Raw genomic sequence first — 19,701 nt, 5'->3', positions numbered from 1 at the left:
CGGGCGAAATATATATATGGGAGCTATATCTAAATCTGAACCGATTTCTTCCAAAATCAATAGTGTTCTATTCTGAGCCAAAACACATACTTGTGCCAAATTTGAAGTCGTTTGGACTAAAACTGCGACCTAGACTTTGATTATAAAAATGTGTTCACGGACAGACGGACATGGCTACATCGACTCAGGAGCCCACCCTGAGCATTTTTGCCAAAGACACCATATGTGTTGCACACATATGCACTAACTTATAATACCCAGTTCCACAGTGTGGAGCATGGTATAAAAATTGAGATACTATCGGATTTAAATTCAATTTGTATTTAAACTTCTTATAAAACAGAACTATGTTGCTAAAATTTAAATTTGTATATTATAGGGTTAAGAAAACATCACCAAACGAAGATTTTGCGATTCCGAATATCGGAACATACCCCACAGTAATATTCCAGTAATTATGAGCTTAGGCTTCTGACTTTCTAGAAACAAATTTGCTAAACTATTGCCTTTTGATATAAAATCATCGCTGTCATCATGGGAGAAAGTTTCAGAGGCGCCAACATAAAGGGTGATACGGTCAAAATTTGGTCAATATAAACTTGACGTATTTCTTTCAATTTTGCATTTAAAAAACCTGAACACCCCTCATTTTGAAAGTGTGTGTGTAGAATGTTGCTCCTATTTTGATTTTGGAATTCACTCTTCAGTTGTCAAAATGCCGTCCAATCAAGAAGAGCAGCGTATCAAAATTTTGCTCGCGCATCGCGAAAATCGGAGCTACTCGCACACAAAGCTGGCAAAATCGTTAAAAGTTGCCAAATCAACCGTTACAAATGTAATTAAAGTGTTTGGGGAACGTTTGTCGACAGCCAGGAAGTCTGGATCGGGGGGAAATCGAAAACCGGAAGCCGCTGAGACGACAAAGAGAGTTGCCGGTAGTTTCAAGCGAAACCCTAACCTCTCTCACCGAGATGCCGCAAATAAGCTGGGTGTATCGTCTACAACCGTGCATCGAGCCAAAAAACGAGCCGGACTATCGACTTACAAGAAGGTAGTGACTCCAAATCGCGATGATAAACAAAATACGACGGCCAAAGCGCGATCCCGGAGGCTGTACTCGACGATGCTGACGAAGTTTGACTGCGTGGTAATGGACGACGAAACCTACGTCAAAGCCGACTACAAGCAGCTTCCGGGACAGGAGTTTTATACGGCAAAAGGAAGGGGGAAAGGTAGCAGATATTTGCAAGCACATAAAACTGTCAAAGTTCGCAAAGAAATATCTGGTTTGGCAAGCCATCTGTACCTGTGGCTTGAAAAGCATCATTTTCATAGCTTCCGGGACTGTCAACCAAGAAATTTACGTGAAAGAGTGTTTAAATAAACGTCTGCTGCCTTTACTGAAGAAACACGGTTGTTCCGTACTGTTTTGGCCGGATTTGGCATCTTGCCATTACGGTAAAAAGGCCATGGAGTGGTACGCCGCCAACAACGTGCTGGTGGTTCCCAAGGACAAGAACCCTCCCAACACGCCAGAGCCCCGCCCAATTGAGAAATACTGGGCTATTGTCAAGCGGAACCTAAAGAAGACCAAAAAACTGCTAAGGACGAGCAGCAGTTCCAGGCAAACTGGCTTTCTGCGGCGAAGAAGGTGGACAAGGTGGCTGTACAAAATCTGATGGCAGGTGTCAAGCGTGAGGCCCGGCAATTCGGATTTGGAAAAGCGAAAGCCTAACTGAATATTTTTCCTGAATTGTATACTAATTGAACTTGAAAAAGAAATTTAATTTGATTTTTTAAATAAACGATTTCACCGATTTACACGCGTTTTCCCTTGACCAAATTTTGACCGTATCACCCTTTATTTAGGAATTTCTCAGTCTCTAGACAATAACGACTTCTGTGTCGTAAGAGCGGTACTATGTTCACTTTTCGCGCTGAAATTTCGGCGGTTACTTTATTAAAATAGTGCGATTAAAACCAGATATATTAACTCAATTGATACGCATTATCTTTTTCATCTAGATTTCATTAAGATTTAACAGGACTGTATTTCTTTTCATTTATAATTTTGATTGTTTTAGATAAAATAATCGCGAAAATAATGTGACTTTCAACTCGAAAACTGAACATATGTTAGTACCGGTCTTTACGTGGCGTTTATGCGAATTAACCAAAAGAAATGCCGAGTGATAAAATATGGGCAACTATTTTCAAAAAATGTGACTGTGCCCACCTAACGTGTCCATCCGTCTGGCTGTCTGAAATCACGCTACAGCTTTCAATAATGAAGATGTTGTGAAATTTTCAACCAGCTCGTTTTTTGGTTCATATCGGTCTATAATTATATGTAGCCCCATATAAAAAATCGCCCTCTAGCCGACAGTCGGCCAGGCCGAATGTTATATATTTCTTATCAAACTCTAGGTATTATATACTGCAATAGCCAGTCACATCTTTATTAAATAAAAAAAACTCAAACAGTTTTGCTTTTAAACATTTACATATATAACGGTCCGTATATTTGCTCAGCAATCGCCCAGGCTGCATGAAGACAAATCCTCATTGAATACAGTTCCAAAGGGACACTGCATCTGCTTAAGATTTCCATTTATGGCCGAGCAGTAATAGTATTTACGACAATCATCTGTATCGGCAAAGAGTCCCACCTGCGGACACACTCTGGGATTAGAAGAGTTTTCGATATCTGTAGATTTGGGCGTAGTAGTGGTTGGTATTTGGCCCATAGGAGGCATTCCAGGTATCATATCTGGTGGTATGTTGGGTAATTCACCACCGACCACACCCGAGCGACAATAATAACCATCAAAAACTTCACCATCATCACAACGATAGAGTGTGGGATAGAGTATACGTTCATCTTGGTTTGAGCTAGCCTTGCATATGTAGAAAATGTTCGAGCTGAGGGGCCATACGTTGGCATCTCCAGCATTGTGGCAAATGAATTGTTGCTTTTGACAAATCGAATGAGCCAATGTCAGAGAACATTGTCCGGTAGCCGGATTAAAGGCTTTATCTCCACCACATTCAACACTGGCGGATACCAGCGTGGGACCAACAAAGTAACACATGTGATATTTTTGACAGTCATAAGGATCCGGAAAGATGCCATGTGAAGTGCAAGGGAAATTACCCTCAGCACTAAATGGATGGCAGGGGCCAGTGTCATTGCTGCATCGACCAAGTAGAGAGTTACAGTAGAAACCATTTTGGGTGTCACATGTCTCTACAGGTATATTGACCCATCCAGTGGAGTGTTTGACGCATGTGGCCAAGAGGTCACAAGATTCACAAATTGGGCCAGGTGATTGCCGTCCTTCGCATGTGCTTGTTTCTCGACTTTGTATGTAGTATTGTTGTCTAGATTGAATTGTACGGGGATTGTAAACGGCAGCAATTGTTGTGGCAAGAGAAATAACCTGGAGATATAAGATAAATGTTTTACTTGGTCAGTGATAAAAGTTTACAACGCAATTATATCAGTGGCACCATAACAAAATAAATGATATGCAATTTGAGTTCATGTCAATCCAGGCTGACTGCCTGCACCAACTACACTGAATATAATTACACTGAAAAAAATATTTACATGATATTAAAGATTACGCAATGGAAATTTGGTTTAAAGTTTTTTTTAAAATTAAGAAAACATTTTTCACTTTGAAGTATTCGTCATAATTTGGATTTTTAAACTGGCATTTATTTGTACGTGACTACTTTTATTAATAAACCTCGAAAAGAGAATGAAAATTTGATAAATGAGATCTGTACCCTAATTTTAATTTTATTGGTCCTACACCCTCAAAAAAATCGCTTCTCTAACATATGTTCCAAACATATTTTGCAGGAAGCACATATATTATTGGATACCGCCGAAACATTAATATGTTTGTTTTATGTGAGCATATTATATGTTTGGAAGCATTTTGAGTCCAAAAATAGTATATGCTTGGAAGAATTCCCCAAAGAAGATTGTGTTCATTCCCTCACATAATTTTCACTTCCACGAAATTTTTGAGTTCTTCGCATCTTTTTCTGTAATACAAATATGCTGTTTTTTTCAAATGTCTATTCTCTTGATTCCGAATGTCTATTCTCTTTATTCCGAATACTCATTCTACTATTCAAATTAAATACTATTTAGACTTAAGCATACCAAATTTTTTGCCTTATTATAAAACAGTTTTCCGAAACAACATACAAGCGGTTTCACAGAAATTGCTCTCATTTCATTCTCTCGCTGTGTTATGTTGATATCTTTTTATTCAACCCTCCCGGTTTCCATCTCTATTTCTTTTTCTATACTAACTCTCTCTCTCTCTCTGTCGCTCTCTGAATACAGTATCACAACATATATATGTTTACTCGAAATTTGTAAATTTATATATGTTTACATTCACACATATTATTTGTATGAAACATTCATGCCCCAAACATAATATATTGTAACATATTAACATATGTGTCCCAAACATTTTGTGTTAGTTTAGGAACATTACATGTTTGCACTTGCAAATATATTGTGTTTAAAAATTGTGCCCGAAACACATTTTGTTTATATCGGAACATATGAAAAACATATTTTTCTAACTGTGTAGATTTAAAGCCAAATAGGTCGCTAAAAAATTTCCTTATTTTAAAGAAGCCGCATCTTTGGTTCGGAATCAATACCAAAATCCTTAAGGAAAGGTCAAAATCTTTGGATCCAAGTAAACTTTTTTTTGACTGTAAGCAAGCAATTTAATAAAACAAATAAAAACGTTATTCTTTTGTTACAGTTGTGTGTGTCTTTTCGAAAAGTTTAAATTTTTATAACCAAAAGATTTATTTTATTCTTAAACCAAAGTTGAAATCGTTTATATTAAGCGCTGTTGCTTTCTGAAGAACGAAAGACTTTACTCCGTAAATAGATTTATTTTAAAATTCCATAGTAAAAATATATATACAAGGTAGCTAATATGTTGCATTACATAAGTGAAGCGCTATATTATCAATATCAAATATCAAATTTTAAAGGGTGATACGGTCAAAATTTGGTCAATATAAACTTGACGTATTTCTTTCAATTTTGCATTTAAAAAACCTGAACACCCCTCATTTTGAAGGTATGTGTGTGTAGAATGTTGCTCCTATTTTGATTTTGGAATTCACTCTTCAGTTGTCAAAATGCCGTCCAAGCAAAAAGAGCAGCGTATCAAAATTTTGCTCGCGCATCGCGAAAATCCGAGCTACTCGCACGCAAAGCTGGCAAAATCGCTAAAAGTTGCCAAGTCAAACGTTACAAATGTAATTAAAGTGTTTGGGGAACGTTTGTCGACAGCCAGGAAGTCTGGATCGGGGGAAATCGAAAACCGGAAGCCGCTGAGACGACAAAGAGAATTGCCGGTGGTTTCAAGCGAAACCCTAACCTCTCTCTCCGAGATGCCGCAAATAAGCTGGGTGTATCGTCTACAACCGTGCATCGAGCCAAAAAACGAGCCGGACTATCGACTTACAAGAAGGTAGTGACTCCAAATCGCGATGATAAACAAAATACGACGGCCAAAGTGCGATCCCGGAGGCTGTACACGACGATGCTGGCGAAGTTTGACTGCGTGGTAATGGACGACGAAACCTACGTCAAAGCCGACTACAAGCAGCTTTCGGGACAGGAGTTTTATACGGCAAAAGGAAGGGGAAAGGTAGCAGATATTTTCAAGCACATAAAACTGTCAAAGTTCGCAAAGAAATATCTGGTTTGGCAAGCCATCTGTACCTGTGGCTTGAAAAGCAGCATTTTCATAGCTTCCGGGACTGTCAACCAAGAAATTTACGCGAAAGAGTGTTTGAATAAACGTCTGCTGCCTTTCCTGAAGAAACACGGTTGTTCCGTACTGTTTTGGCCGGATTTGGCATCTTGCCATTACGGTAAAAAGGCCATGAAGTGGTACGCCGCCAACAACGTGCAGGTGGTTCCCAAGGACAAGAACCTCCCAACACGCCAGAGCTCCGCCCAATTGAGAAATACTGGGCTATTGTCAAGCGGAACCTAAAGAAGACCAAAAAACTGCTAAGGACGAACAGCAGTTCAAGGCAAACTGGCTTTCTGCGGCGAAGAAGGTGGACAAGGTGGCTGTACAAAATCTGATGGCAGGTGTCAAGCGTGAGGCCCGGCAATTCGGATTTGGAAAAGCGAAAGCCTAACTGAATATTTTTCCTGAATTTTATACTAATTGAACTTGAAAAAGAAATTTAATTTGATTTTTTAAATAAACGATTTCACCGATTTACACGCGTTTTCCCTTGACCAAATTTTGACCGTATCACCCTTTAGAATTTGTGTGTATTTGTTCGAATTAGCTACCTTTGGCACGAATTATGGCCTTCAAGCGGCCCAATGCTGGTGACATTTCTGAGTGTTTAAAAGCTACTTTTAAAATCTTTGGAACCGGACATGATTTTTTTTTCAGTGTATTCCACTCAATTTTCAAGAAAAAAAAATTAAAGTCACACTTTTGAAAACATATTTCTGAAGGATTCCAAAATATTTAATAAGATTAAACAAGTATATACGGCCGTAAGTTCGGCCAAGCCGAATCTTATGTACCCTCCACCATGGATTGCGTAGAAACGTCTACGAAAGACTGCCATCCACAATCGAAATACTTGGGTTGTGGAATGTTTAAACTTCTTAACATCGTTTTCTAGATTGTGAGTTAGTCCATACGTGGTATATATTAGACAAAAAAGTTATGTATAGTTAAGTCTACAAATAATTACGAATCGATATGGACTTTTTGCACGGTACGTAGAGAGCCTATACTAACACCATTTACTGGTGTATATAAATTTGCTTCTCTTAGAGGCCTCGCAAGTCAAATCGGGGAATCGGTTTATATGGGGGCTATATATAATTATGGACCGATGTCGACCAATTTTTGCATGGTTGTTAGAGACCATATACTAACACCATGTACCAAATTTCAGCTGGATCGGATGAAATTTGCTTCTCTTAGAGGCCTCGCAAGCCAAATTTGGGGGTCCGTTTATATGGGGGCTATACGTAAAAGTGGACCGATATGGCCCATTTGCAATACCATGCGACCTACATCAATAACAACTACTTGTGCCAAGTTTCAAGTCGATAGCTTGTTTCATTCGGAAGTTAGCGTGATTTCAACAGACGGACGGACGGACGGACGGACGGACGGACGGACGGACATGCTCAGATCGACTCAGAATTTCACCACGACCCAGAATATATATACTTTATGGGGTCTTAGAGCAATATTTCGATGTGTTACAAACGGAATGACAAAGTTAATATACCCCCCATCCTATGGTGGAGGGTATAAAAATGGGTGGTTTCGGTCGGATTCGAACCCGGACCCCCGGATGTGATGTGTTTCGTAGTCGACGAGTGGTAACTGGTATATCTTTGAACTAAGGCCAATTTTCCTTAAAGTAATGAAAGACATTAAAGAAATCGTGCTTAAATTAATTGAAATATTAAATCTTTAGATTTAAAATAGAAACGCTTCAAATATAGGCTACGACTTAGTTTGAGGATTTTGCATACACTGAAAAAAATATTTACGTGATATTAAAGATTACGCAACCTCAATTTTAGTATGCGCAATTTACACACTATTAAGGACAAATTTCTTTAAAATTATGAAATTTTAATTAAAACAAAGTTTAAAATTTTTACTTCAAAAATTTTGTTTCATAAAATCTAGGACACACATTTTGAAAATTTGCGTCCCTTCGTTAAAGCTGCATGCCTTTAAACTAAGGCAAATTTTCCTTAAAGTAAAGAAACGCATTTTCGATTTAAATAAATTGTCCTTAAATAAACTGAAATATTGAATCTTTAGATTTAAGACAAAAACGCTTTACTTATTGTGAGGTTTTAGCATCTTTGGTTTAAAGCTTTTTTGGAATTAAGACAATATGTTTTACTTCGAAGAATCCGTCATAATTTGGATATTCAAACTAGCATGTGTTTGTATGTGAATAGCTTTATTAATATACCGGGGAAAATAGAATGAAAATTCGATAAATGAGATCTCTATTCTAATTTTAATTTTATAGATCCTAGATTTAAAGCCAGATAGGTCGCAGAAAAATTTCCTTATTTTAAAGAACCCGTATCTTTGGCTCGGAATCAATACCAAAATCCTTAAAGGAAGGTCAAAATCTTTGGATCCAACACTCAAAAAAAGTGAACTCTCTATTTCACTAAAGCCAAATTAATTTTATTTTAGTTCATGGAATTATTATGTTTGGAGGAAGTTTCCTTTACTCTAATAATTTATTGTGTACGTTAGTTAAATTAACTAAAACCGAGGAAAAAATATACTCAAATAAAGCATAAAGATTAACTAAATTCGTGTCTTCCACAAAATAGTTCAGAATTTCTTTAAATTTGTAAATTTTACCAAAAATATGTCCATCATGAACTTCGTATGTCACTAAAGATATTCTTGGAACTTTGAACTCCAAGTTCTTCTTTCAAACTACAAAATTTTCTTTAACAAGTGAAAAAACTTAGTTATGCCTAATAAACTTTCTTGAATTTGTCGAAAAATATTTACTTATTTTTATGACATCGGCGTGATGCCTACGTTTGTAATACTGTTTAGTTAAAATTTTCTCACAAATATCCAAAATTTTCTAAAATTAACCGAAAGTTTTCTTCCTGATGGGTTCATTGTTTTTTCAGTGAAGTAAACGTTTTTTTGGAGTCTATTTGTTTTTTTTTTTTGGAGTTAAGGAAATATCCGTTATAATTTGGATTTTAAACTGGCATTTGTTTGTACGTGAATAGCTTTATTAATATACCGCGAAAAAATAAAGCTTCGATAAATGATATCTGTATCATAATTTCGCTAAAAAATGTCTTTATTTTAAAGATACCGCATCTTTTGCTCGGAATCCTTAAAAGAAGGTCAAAATCTTTGGATCCAAGTAAACTTTTCTTTCGGTGTAGTGAAATAATTTTGGAATAAAGAAGTTTTTTGTTTAGGGCAAAAATAAAAATATATATGTTGTAGTAAATCTTTTTGATTGGATTTGTTTATTTATTTGAGCTTTCTTCTTTATGTGCTATCAAAGTGTTAACGACATCTTAAATTTCCAAATGCGAACTCGATTTTAAGTAGAAATAATGCCAGGTTTCAAGTAAAAATGTCTTTACAAGATACAAAAAGTCAACATATTTCTATTAAAATGAACAATTATAACAGCGGTATGCAAAAGCTGCTCTAAATCGGGACATCGCCCACAAAAATCAGCGCTAATTCGGTTGATTTGTAAGCAGTTGGCACTGCCTCTCTCCCTTGTAAACCTGTTGAAATAGTGCTCCATTTTTTGCTAGGTTATATTAGAGAAATGCGTTTTCTATGCTAAGAAAAATTCGCATTCGTATTTTGAGGACATGAAATCTTTGGCCTCACGACAAAATTTTTTTCAGTGTGTGGTCAAAATAAATTCTAAAAATTATAGGGAAAATGTCCTGAAGCCCTAGGCACACAAAAATTTCGGTCGCAGACCATGGCCATTCCAATAGAACTCAGCACCATTGGACTCACCAAGAATGGCTTGATAAGGAAAGGGTCCCACGCTTCATTTCCATCGTACAGTGACCATTGAAATCTCCTGATCTCAATCAAAGTGTTAAATTTTGTTCTGACAAACTCCTTCATATAGAACTCCTTCGTATCTGGCAACTTCTTCATATAGAAAGAGGTGTTCAAAAAAGACGCATCCGTAATTTTTTTACATGGAAAAATTAGAAATGTGTGCTGTCATTAAATATTTACTCGTTTTGTTTTGTTATTGTTGTTGTTTTTTTTTATCATTGTTGTTGTTTTTTTTTATTTCAGCTTAAAACCATGCATTGACCAAACTACAAGTGTAGCTTAACCAACAGAGGAAAAGAATGTTTGTCAAATTTATTTGGGCAAAGCCATATAGACTGCAAGTTGATTGGATGGACGCACGTTTCGGAATTACCACATTCCTCAACAGCACCCTCTACTTGCAGCAAAACTATCAACCAATTATCAGAACAAATTCAGGCAGTTCATTAAACCCAACAATGAAGCACACTTGAACCTTCCGAAAAAAGGTTTTACATGATAGCCGGCTTATGCCGAAATAAATTCGTACAAACATAACTCTTTTCCTTTGCCACCGTCAAATCATCGATTTGAGTGCAGTTGGCTGGGTTTATTTTTGAGCGTGCTCTCTTTTATACCCTGCGCCACACTGTGGAACAGGGTATTATAAGTTAGTGCATATGTTTGCAACACCCAGAAGAAGACGAGATAGACACATGGTGTATTTGCAAAAATGCTCAGGGTGGGCTCCTGAGTCGATATAGCCATGTCCGTCTGTCCGTGAACACATTTTTGTAATCAAAGTCTAGGTCGCAGTTTTAGTCCGATCGACTTCAAATTTGGCACAAGTATGTGTTTCGGCTCAGAATAGAACCCTATTGATTTTGGAAGAAATCGGTTCAGATTTAGATATAGCTCCCATATATATCTTTCGCCCGATATGGACTAATACGGTCCCAGAAGCCAGAGTTTTACCCCAATTTGGTTAAAATTTTGCACTAGGAGTACAATTAGTAGTGTAGTCAAGTGTGCCAAATTTTATTGAAATCGGTTCAGAATTAGATATAGCTCCCATATATAGCGTTCGCCCGATTTACACTCATATGACCACAGTGGGCAATCTTTTACTCCGATTTAACTGAAATTTTGCACAAGGAGTAAAATTAGCAGTGTAGCTATGCGTGCCAAATTTTATTGAAATCGGTTCAGATTTAGATATAGTTCCCATATATAGCTTTCGCCCGATTTACACTCATATGACTACAGTGGCCAATCTTTTACTCCGATTTAATTGAAATTTTGCACAGGGAGTAGAATTAGCATTGTAGCTATGCGTGCCAAATTTGGTTGAAATCGGTTCAGATTTAGATATATCTCCCATATATAGCTTTCGCCCGATTTACACTCATATGACCACAGAGGCCAATTTTTAACTCCGATTTAGTTGAAATTTTGCACAGGGAGTAGAATTTGCATTGTTGCTATGCGTGCCAAATTTTATTGAAATCGGTTCAGAATTAGATATAGCTCCCATATATATCGTTCGCCCGATTTACACTCATATGACCACAGTGGGCAATCTTTTACTCCGATTTAACTGAAATTTTGCACAAGGAGTAAAATTAGCAGTGTAGCTATGCGTGCCAAATTTTATTGAAATCGGTTCAGATTTAGATATAGTTCCCATATATAGCTTTCGGCCGATTTACACTCATATGACCACAGAGGCCAATTTTTTGCTCCGATTTAGTTGAAATTTTGCACAGGTAGTAGAATTAGCATTGTAGCTATGCGTGCCAAATGTGGTTGAAATCGGTTCAGATTTAGATATATCTCCCATATATAGCTTTCGCCCGATTTACACTCATATGACCACAGAGGCCAATTTTTAACTCCGATTTAGTTGAAATTTTGCACAGGGAGTAGAATTTGCATTGTTGCTATGCGTGCCAAATTTGGTTGAAATCGGTTCAGATTTAGATATAGCTCCCATATATATGTTTTTCTGATTTCGACAAAAATGGTCAAAATACCAAAATTTACCTTGTAAAATCACCACTGCTTAGTCGAAAAGTTGTAAAAATGACTCTAATTTTCCTAAACTTCTAATACATATATATCGAGCGATAAATCATAAATAAACTTTTTCGAAGTTTCCTTAAAATTGCTTCAGATTTAAACGTTTCCCATATTTATACCCTGCGCCACACTGTGGAACAGGGTATTATAAGTTAGTGCATATGTTTGTAACACCCAGAAGGAGACGAGATAGACACATGGTGTCTTTGGCAATAATGCTCAGGGTTGGTCCCTGACTCGATATAACCATGTCCGTCTGTCCGTCTGTCCGTCCGTCTGTCCGTCCGTCCGTCCGTCCGTCTGTCTGTGAACACATTTTTGTGATCAAAGTCTTGGTCGCAATTTAAGTCCACTCGCCTTCAAATTTGGCACATGTTCCTAATTTGGGTCAGAATAGAACTCTATTGATTTTGGAAGAAATCTGTTCAGATTTAGATACAGCTCCCATATATATCTTTCGCCCGATATGGACTAATATGGTCCTAAAAGCCAGAGTTTTGGTCCAATGTGGTTGAAATTTTGCACAGGGAGTAGATTTAGCATTGTAGCTATGCGTGCCAAATTTGGTTGAAATCGATTCAGATTTAGATATAGCTCCCATATATATCTTTCGCCCGATATGGACTAATATGGTCCTAGAAGCCAGAGTTGTGGCCCAATTTGTTTGAAATTTTGCACTAGGAGTACAATTAGTAGTGCAGTTAAGTGTGCAAAATTTGATTGAAATCGGTTCTGATTTAGATATAGCTCCCATATATATATCTTTCGCCCGATATGGACTAATATGATTCTAATAGCCAGAGTTTTGGCCCAATTTGGTTGAAATTTTACACAGGGAGTAGATTTAGCATTGTAGCTATGCGTACTAAATTGGATTGAAATCGGTTCATATTTAGATATATCTCCCATATATAGCTTTCGCCCGATTTACACTCATATGACCACAGACGCCAATTTTTTACTCCGATTTAGTTGAAATTTTGCACAGGGAGTAGAATTAGCGTTGTAGCTATGCGTGCCCAATTTGGTTGAAATCGGTTCAGATTTAGATATAGCTCCCATATATATATTTTTCTGATTTCGACAAAAATGGTCAAAATACCAACATTTTCCCTTTTAAAATCGCCTCTGCTTAGTCGAAAACTTGTAAAAAGGACTGTAATTTTCCTTATCATCAAATACATATATATCGAGCGATAATCATAAAAAAACTTTTGCGAAGTTTCCTTAAAATTGCTTCAGATTTAAATGTTTCCCATATTTATACCCTGCGCCACACTGTGGAACAGGGTATTATAAGTTAGTGCATATGTTTGTAACACCCAAAGGAGAGGAGGTAGACCTATGGTGTCTTTGGCAATAATGCTCAGGTTCCCTGAGTCGATATAACCATGTCCGTCTGTCCGTCCGTCCGTCCGTCTGTCTGTGAACACATTTTTGTGATCGAAGTCTAGGTCGCAATATAAGTCCAATATCAATAATTAAGAGCATACACAATAAATAGAAATAAATTGTTAATATTGTTTGATTTTATTCTTAATTAGTGAAATTCATGTTTATTGCCTAATTTATAAACCAAGTGTATAGATTTTATAGAAGTCTAGCAAATTTTGCCCAGATCGGAAAATGTGGATCTACAAGGTGGTGCAGGGTATAATATAGTCGGTCCCGCCCGACTTTAGACTTTCGTTACTTGTTTTTTACTAACATTGTGTTCCACCCTAGTGCATTAGCCGACATAAATTTTGAGTTTATAGATTTTGTAGAAGTCTATCAAATTCTGTCCCGATCGAGTGATATTTAAATGTATGTATTTGGGACAAACCTGACAAACCCAACACATTTGACGGATGTGATATGGTATCGAAAATTTAGATCTACAAAGTGGTGCAGGGTATAATATAGTCGGCCCCGCCCGACTTTAGACCTTCCTTACTTGTTTTTTTTTTAATCATTGTTGTTGTTTTTTTTATTTCAGCTTAAAACCATGCATTGACTAAACTACAAGTGTAGCTTAACCAACAGAGGAAAAGAATGTTTGTCAAATTTATTTGGGCAAAGCCATATAGACTGCAAGAAGAGTTTTACCCAAATTTGGTTAAAATTTTGCACTTGGAGTACAATTAGTAGTGTAGTCAAGTGTGCCAAATTTTATTGAAATCGGTTCAGAATTAGATATAGCTCCCATATATATCGGTCGCCCGATTTACACTCATATGACCACAGTGGGCAATCTTTTACACCGATTTAACTGAAATTTGGCACAAGGAGTAAAATTAGCAGTGTAGCTATGCGTGCCAAATTTTATTGAAATCGGTTCAGATTTAGATATATCTCCCATATATAGCTTTCGCCCGATTTACACTCATATGACCACAGAGGCCAATTTTTTGCTCCGATTTAGATGAAATTTTGCACAGGAAGTAGAATTAGCATTGTAGCTATGCGTGCCAAATTTGGGTGAAATCGGTTCAGATTTGGATATAGTTCCCATATATAGCTTTCGCCCGATTTACACTCATATGACCACAGTGGCCAATCTTTGACTCGGATTTAATTGCAATTTTGCACAGGGAGTAGAATAAGCATTGTAGCTATGCGTGCCAAATTTGGTTGAAATCGGTTCAGATTTAGACATATCTCCCATATATAGCTTTCGCCCGATTTGCACTCATATGACCACAGAGGCCAATTTTTAACTCCGATTTAGTTGAAATTTTGCACAGGGAGTAGAATTTGCATTGTTGCTATGCGTGCCAAATTTGGTTGAAATCGGTTCAGATTTAGATATAGCTCCCATATATAGCTTTCTCCCGATTTACACTCATATGACCACAGAGGCCAATTTTTAACTCCGATTTAGTTGAAATTAGCATTGTAGCTATGCGTGTCAAATTTGGTTGAAATCGGTTCAGATTTAGATATAGCTCCCATATATATGTTTTTCTGATTTCAACAAAAATGGTAAAAATACCAACATTTTCCTTTTAAAATCGCAACTGCTTAGTCGAAAAGTTGTAAAAATGATTCTAATTTTCCTAAACTTCTAATACATATATATCGAGCGATAAATCGTAAATAAATTTTTGCGAAGTTTCCTTAAAATTGCTTCAGATTTAAATGTTTCCCATATTTTTTTTTACTAACATTGTGTTCCACCCTAGTGCACTAGGCGACTTAAATTTTGAGTCTATAGATTTTGTAGAAGTCTATCAAATTCTATCCAGATCGAGTGATATTTAAATGTATGTATTTGGGACAAACCTTTATATATAGCCCCCAACACATTTGACGGATGTGATATGGTATCGAAAATTTAGATCTACAAAGTGGTGCAAGGTATAATATAGTCGACCCCGCCCGACTTTAGACATTCCTTACTTGTTTTTCATTCGTTTTGTTTTGTGATTGTTGATTTTTTTCCTTTAATCATTGTTGTTGTTTTTTTGATTTCAGCTTAAAACCATGCATTGACTAAACTACAAGTGTAGCTTAACCAACAGAGGAACTGCCTGAATTTGTTCTGATAATTGGTTGATAGTTTTGCTGCATGTAGAGAATGCTGATGAGGAATGTGGTAATTCCGAAACGTGCGTCCATCCAACCATCTTGCAGTCTATAGGGCTTTGCCGAAATAAATTTGACAAACATTCTTTTCCTCTGTTGGTTAACCTACACTTGTAGTTTAGTCAATTCATGGTTTTAAGCTGAAATCAAAAAAACAACATTAAATATTTACATAAAAAAGGTTTATCGGGACAAGAAATTCATAATGATATGGTGAATGTGTTAGGTGAAAGTGCTCCTTCATATGCAACAGTAAAAAATTGCGTTGCTGAATTTAAACGTGGTCGTACAAGCATTGGGAGCCACCGTGGTGCAATGGTTAGCATGCCCGCCTTGCATACACAAGGTCGTGGGTTCGATTCCTGCTTCGACCGAACACCAAACAGTTTTTCAGCGGTGGATTATCCCACCTCAGTAATGCTGGTGGCATTTCTGACGGTTTCAAAGCTTCTTTAAGTGGTTTCACTGCAATGTGGAACGCCGTTCGGACTCGGCTATAAAAAGGAGATCCCTTGTCATTGAGCTTAAGATGGAATCGGGCAGCACTCAGTGATAAGAGAGAAGTTCACCAATGTGGTATCACAATGGACTGAATAGTCTAAGTGAGCCTGATATATCGGGCTGCCACCTAACCTAAAACCTAATCCTAAGCATTGAATATGAACCACGTAGTGGACGTCCAAAAACAGCAACAACAACAACAGAAATTGTAGCCAAAGTGCATGATATGGTATTAAATGATCGACGAATAAAAGTGCGTGAAATTGCTAATATCATGGGCATCTCAAATGATCGAGTCCATTTAATTTTGCATGAAGAACTACAGATGAAAAAGCTTTCTGCAAGATGGCTGCCGCGTTTGTTAACAGTCGATCAAAAACGCATAAGAGTGAATATTTCTCAAGCTTGTTTGGATCGTTTTAAGCGAAATAAAATGGATTTTAAGCGTCGTTCCATAACTGTTGATGAGACATGGATCCACCACTATACTCCAGAGACAAAAGACCAATCCCAACAATGGACTGAAGCTGGAGGAAGTGCCCCAAATAATAGGGTGGTAAGGTTATGGCAACGGTTTTTTTTGGGATTTCAAAGGTATTTTATTGATTGACTATCTGCAAAAGGGTAAAACAATAAATTCAGAGTACTATTGCAATCTTTTGGATCAATTAAATGTACAAACTCGAGAAAAACGTCCTGGCTTACAATACAAAAAAATAATTTTTCATCAAGACAACACACCAGCGCAATTAAATGTACAAATTCTGGATCAATTAAATGTACAAATTCGAGAAAAACGTCCTGGCTTACAACAAAAAAAAAATAATTTTTCATTAAGGCAACATACCAGCATACGGAGCCACCGTGGTGCAATGGTTAGCATGCCCGCCTTGTATACACAAGGTCGTGTGTTCGATTCCTGCTTCGACCGAACACCAAAAAGGTTTTCAGGGGTGGATTATCCCACCTCAGTAATGCTGGTGACATTTCTGAGGTTTTCAAAGCTTCTCTAAGTGGTTTCACTGCAATGTGGAACACCGTTCGGACTCGGCTATAAAAAGGAGGTCCCTTGTCATTGAGCTTAACAACGAATCGGGCAGCACTGAGTGATAAGAGAGAAGTTCACCAATGTGGTATCACAATGAATAGTCTAAGTGAGCCTGATACATCGGGTTGCCACCTAACCTAAGCTAAGAGTGTTTTAACAATAACTAAAATCAACGAATTAAAGTACGAGTTGCTTGACCACCCACCTTATTCTCCTGATTTAGCTCCCAGTGACTTTTACTTTTTCCCAAATCTAAAAAAAATCCTTGCTGGAAAGCGTTTTACCTCAAATGAAGATGCAATTAAAGTTGTAAACCACTATTTTGAAGACAATGAGGAAAACTATTTTAATCAAGGGATAGAATTGCTAGAAAAGCGTTGGACTAAGTGTATTGAAGTTTCAGTAGATTATATTGAAAAATAAAAATATTTTTGAAAAACTAACTATTCTCTTTCAACCGCCCTCGTAAAAAATTTGATGTTTTACTTTCATACAATAAAATTAAAAAAAATATAATAAAATATTTATATAGCTTTTTACTTTGTTGCATTACAATCATCCAAACATTAAAACTATGATTTTTGCCACACCCAATCTTTATACGTTCGTTAAATTTTTTCACCGAATTAGTTAAATCACTTTATATTTGATCTTCGGTAAGGCCGGAATTGGTTCCATTTTCACTTATTTTGTTTTGCATTTTAATTCTAAAGTCATACAAAAAAGTTGTTATGTACCATATAAATTCGCCACATCTTCAAAAAATGCGATTGTAGTTGCAAAGTTTCAAATGTCTTTAATAAAATATGGATTTTTTGTTTAATTTAACACTATAATACAATTTCACTGTAACAATTCTTTGATTTGGACTTGTATTTGCGGTTCCTTCTCTATTTCTTCTTCTATAAGACGTCTTGTTAAAAGTTTCGAGCAAAAAAATTGTCTGAAATGATATCGAATTTTTCAGATGGTTTTATATGGGACTCAGATTTTTCGTCATACCATTACCACTCTCTCAAATATTGCTGTGTTATTTCATCATCATCATCATCATCATCGTCAATCTAATGATGATGTTGTTGCTTCGATATCTTTGGTTTGGTTGTTCTATGAGATACGTTTCACTTTTCTAGATATTTTTCCATCGTGATATCAGTTGATTTTTTTTTTAATGTTTTGTTTTTGTCTTCATTTTTGTTTCTGATGATGAATTTATGACTGTGTCAATAGAAAATCATTATAAATTTCTATTTGGGAGTCAACATTTTTCATAAACCAGTAAGTGTAACCAAACATTATGGACATCTAAACAATTTTTGGGTTTTGGAAATTTAACACAGAAATCTCATTTGAGTTTTATTTGTCTAGTGAAGTGTAACAGGGCTATTGGACCATTAACATCGTTATCACTCAATAATGGACTGCTGGCACAAAAGAGGGGAGTATTCCACCCAATCCATGATCAACATATATTTTTTTTTTTATTTTTATCATATTATTTGTGTGAACCGAAGAAAGCTCAACTTGAAATTAGGTTAATATTGCTGAGTGTTAAGCCCTGCCAAATCTCTGAGAAGATATTTTCCTATGGACAAGAAGTAAGGAAAGTGTAAAGTCGGGCGGGGCCGACTATATTATACCCTGCACCACTTTGTAGATCTAAATTTTCGATACCATATCACATCCGTCAAATGTGTTGGGGGCTATATGTAAAGGTTTGTCCCAAATACAAAAATTTAAATATCACTTGATCTGGACAGAATTTGATAGACTTCGACAAAATCTATAGACTCAAAATTTAAGTCGGCTAATGCTTTAGGGTGGTACACAATGTTAGTAAAAAATTGTGGGAAACATTTAAATCTCAAGCAATTTTAAGGAAACTTCGCAAAAGTTTATTTATGATTTATCGCTCGATATATATGTATTAGAAGTTTAGGAAAACTAGAGTCATTTTTACAACTTTTCGACTAAGCAGTGACGATTTTACAAGGAAAATGTTGGTATTTTGACCACTTTTGTCGAAATCAGAAAAACATATATATGGGAGCTATATCTAAATCTGAATCGATTTCAACCAAATTTGGCACGCATAGCTACAATGCTAATTCTACTCCCTGCGCAAAATTTCAACTAAATCGGAGTTAAAAATTGGCCTTTGTGATCATATGAGTGTAAATCGGGCGAAAGATATATCTAAATCTGAACCGATTTCAACCAAATTTGGCACGCATAGCTACAATGCTAATTCTACTCCCTGTGCAAAATTTCAATTAAATCGGAGTAAAAGATTGGCCACTGTGGGCATATAAGTGTAAATCGGGCGAACGATATATATGGGAGCTATATCTTAATCTGAACCGATTTCAAATTTCAAATAAAATTTGGCACACTTGACTACACTACTAAATTATTATTTCATAAAAAAAGTTTCATAAACTTTTTCATAAAAAGTACGAAGCTTTTTCTTACAAACTACGAAAAATTTGGAAGAACTTTTCTTTGTAAAAAGAACGAAATATTTCGTACTTTTAATGAAAAATTTCTTTGGTTGTAAAATAATGACAAATTTCGTACTTTTAACGAAATTTTTCATTCTTTTTACGAAGAAAATTTTCGGTGTGTACACACCAAAAATGTTTTTTTCTGATTCAATCCAGAACTTAATTGATAAAATTATTTTTTAATTGAAATGTCTTCAATTACGAAAATGATAGTATCAATCACAGTTTTAATAAGACATTAAAAAATACTTGATTAGAAAATTAATTGATTTCTTTAGCAAATTTCAATTTATTTTTAATTGATTCAATTAAAAACAAGTAAGGAAAGCTTTAAGTCGGGCGGGGCCGACTATATTATACCCTGCACCACTTTGTAGAT

At 36.2% G+C, this 19,701-nt stretch overlaps 1 protein-coding gene across 1 annotated transcript; it reads right to left on the bottom strand.

Moving 5' to 3' along the window:
- Positions 1-2,430: 2,430 nt before the first annotated feature.
- LOC142233635 (uncharacterized) lies at positions 2,431-17,748 on the bottom strand. The gene is made up of 2 exons (XM_075304636.1): positions 17,556-17,748; positions 2,431-3,440 (listed from the first exon to the last, which is right to left on the bottom strand). Exons 1-2 carry the CDS (start codon positions 17,571-17,573, stop codon positions 2,529-2,531), a joined length of 930 nt encoding a protein of 309 aa, XP_075160751.1. The 5' UTR covers positions 17,574-17,748; the 3' UTR covers positions 2,431-2,528.
- Positions 17,749-19,701: the final 1,953 nt, after the last annotated feature.

This window comes from Haematobia irritans, chromosome 4, assembly GCF_050003625.1.
Source record: "Haematobia irritans isolate KBUSLIRL chromosome 4, ASM5000362v1, whole genome shotgun sequence".
Classification (NCBI taxonomy): Eukaryota; Metazoa; Arthropoda; class Insecta; order Diptera; family Muscidae; genus Haematobia; species Haematobia irritans.
This window is presented reverse-complemented; position numbering and strand designations above follow the sequence as displayed.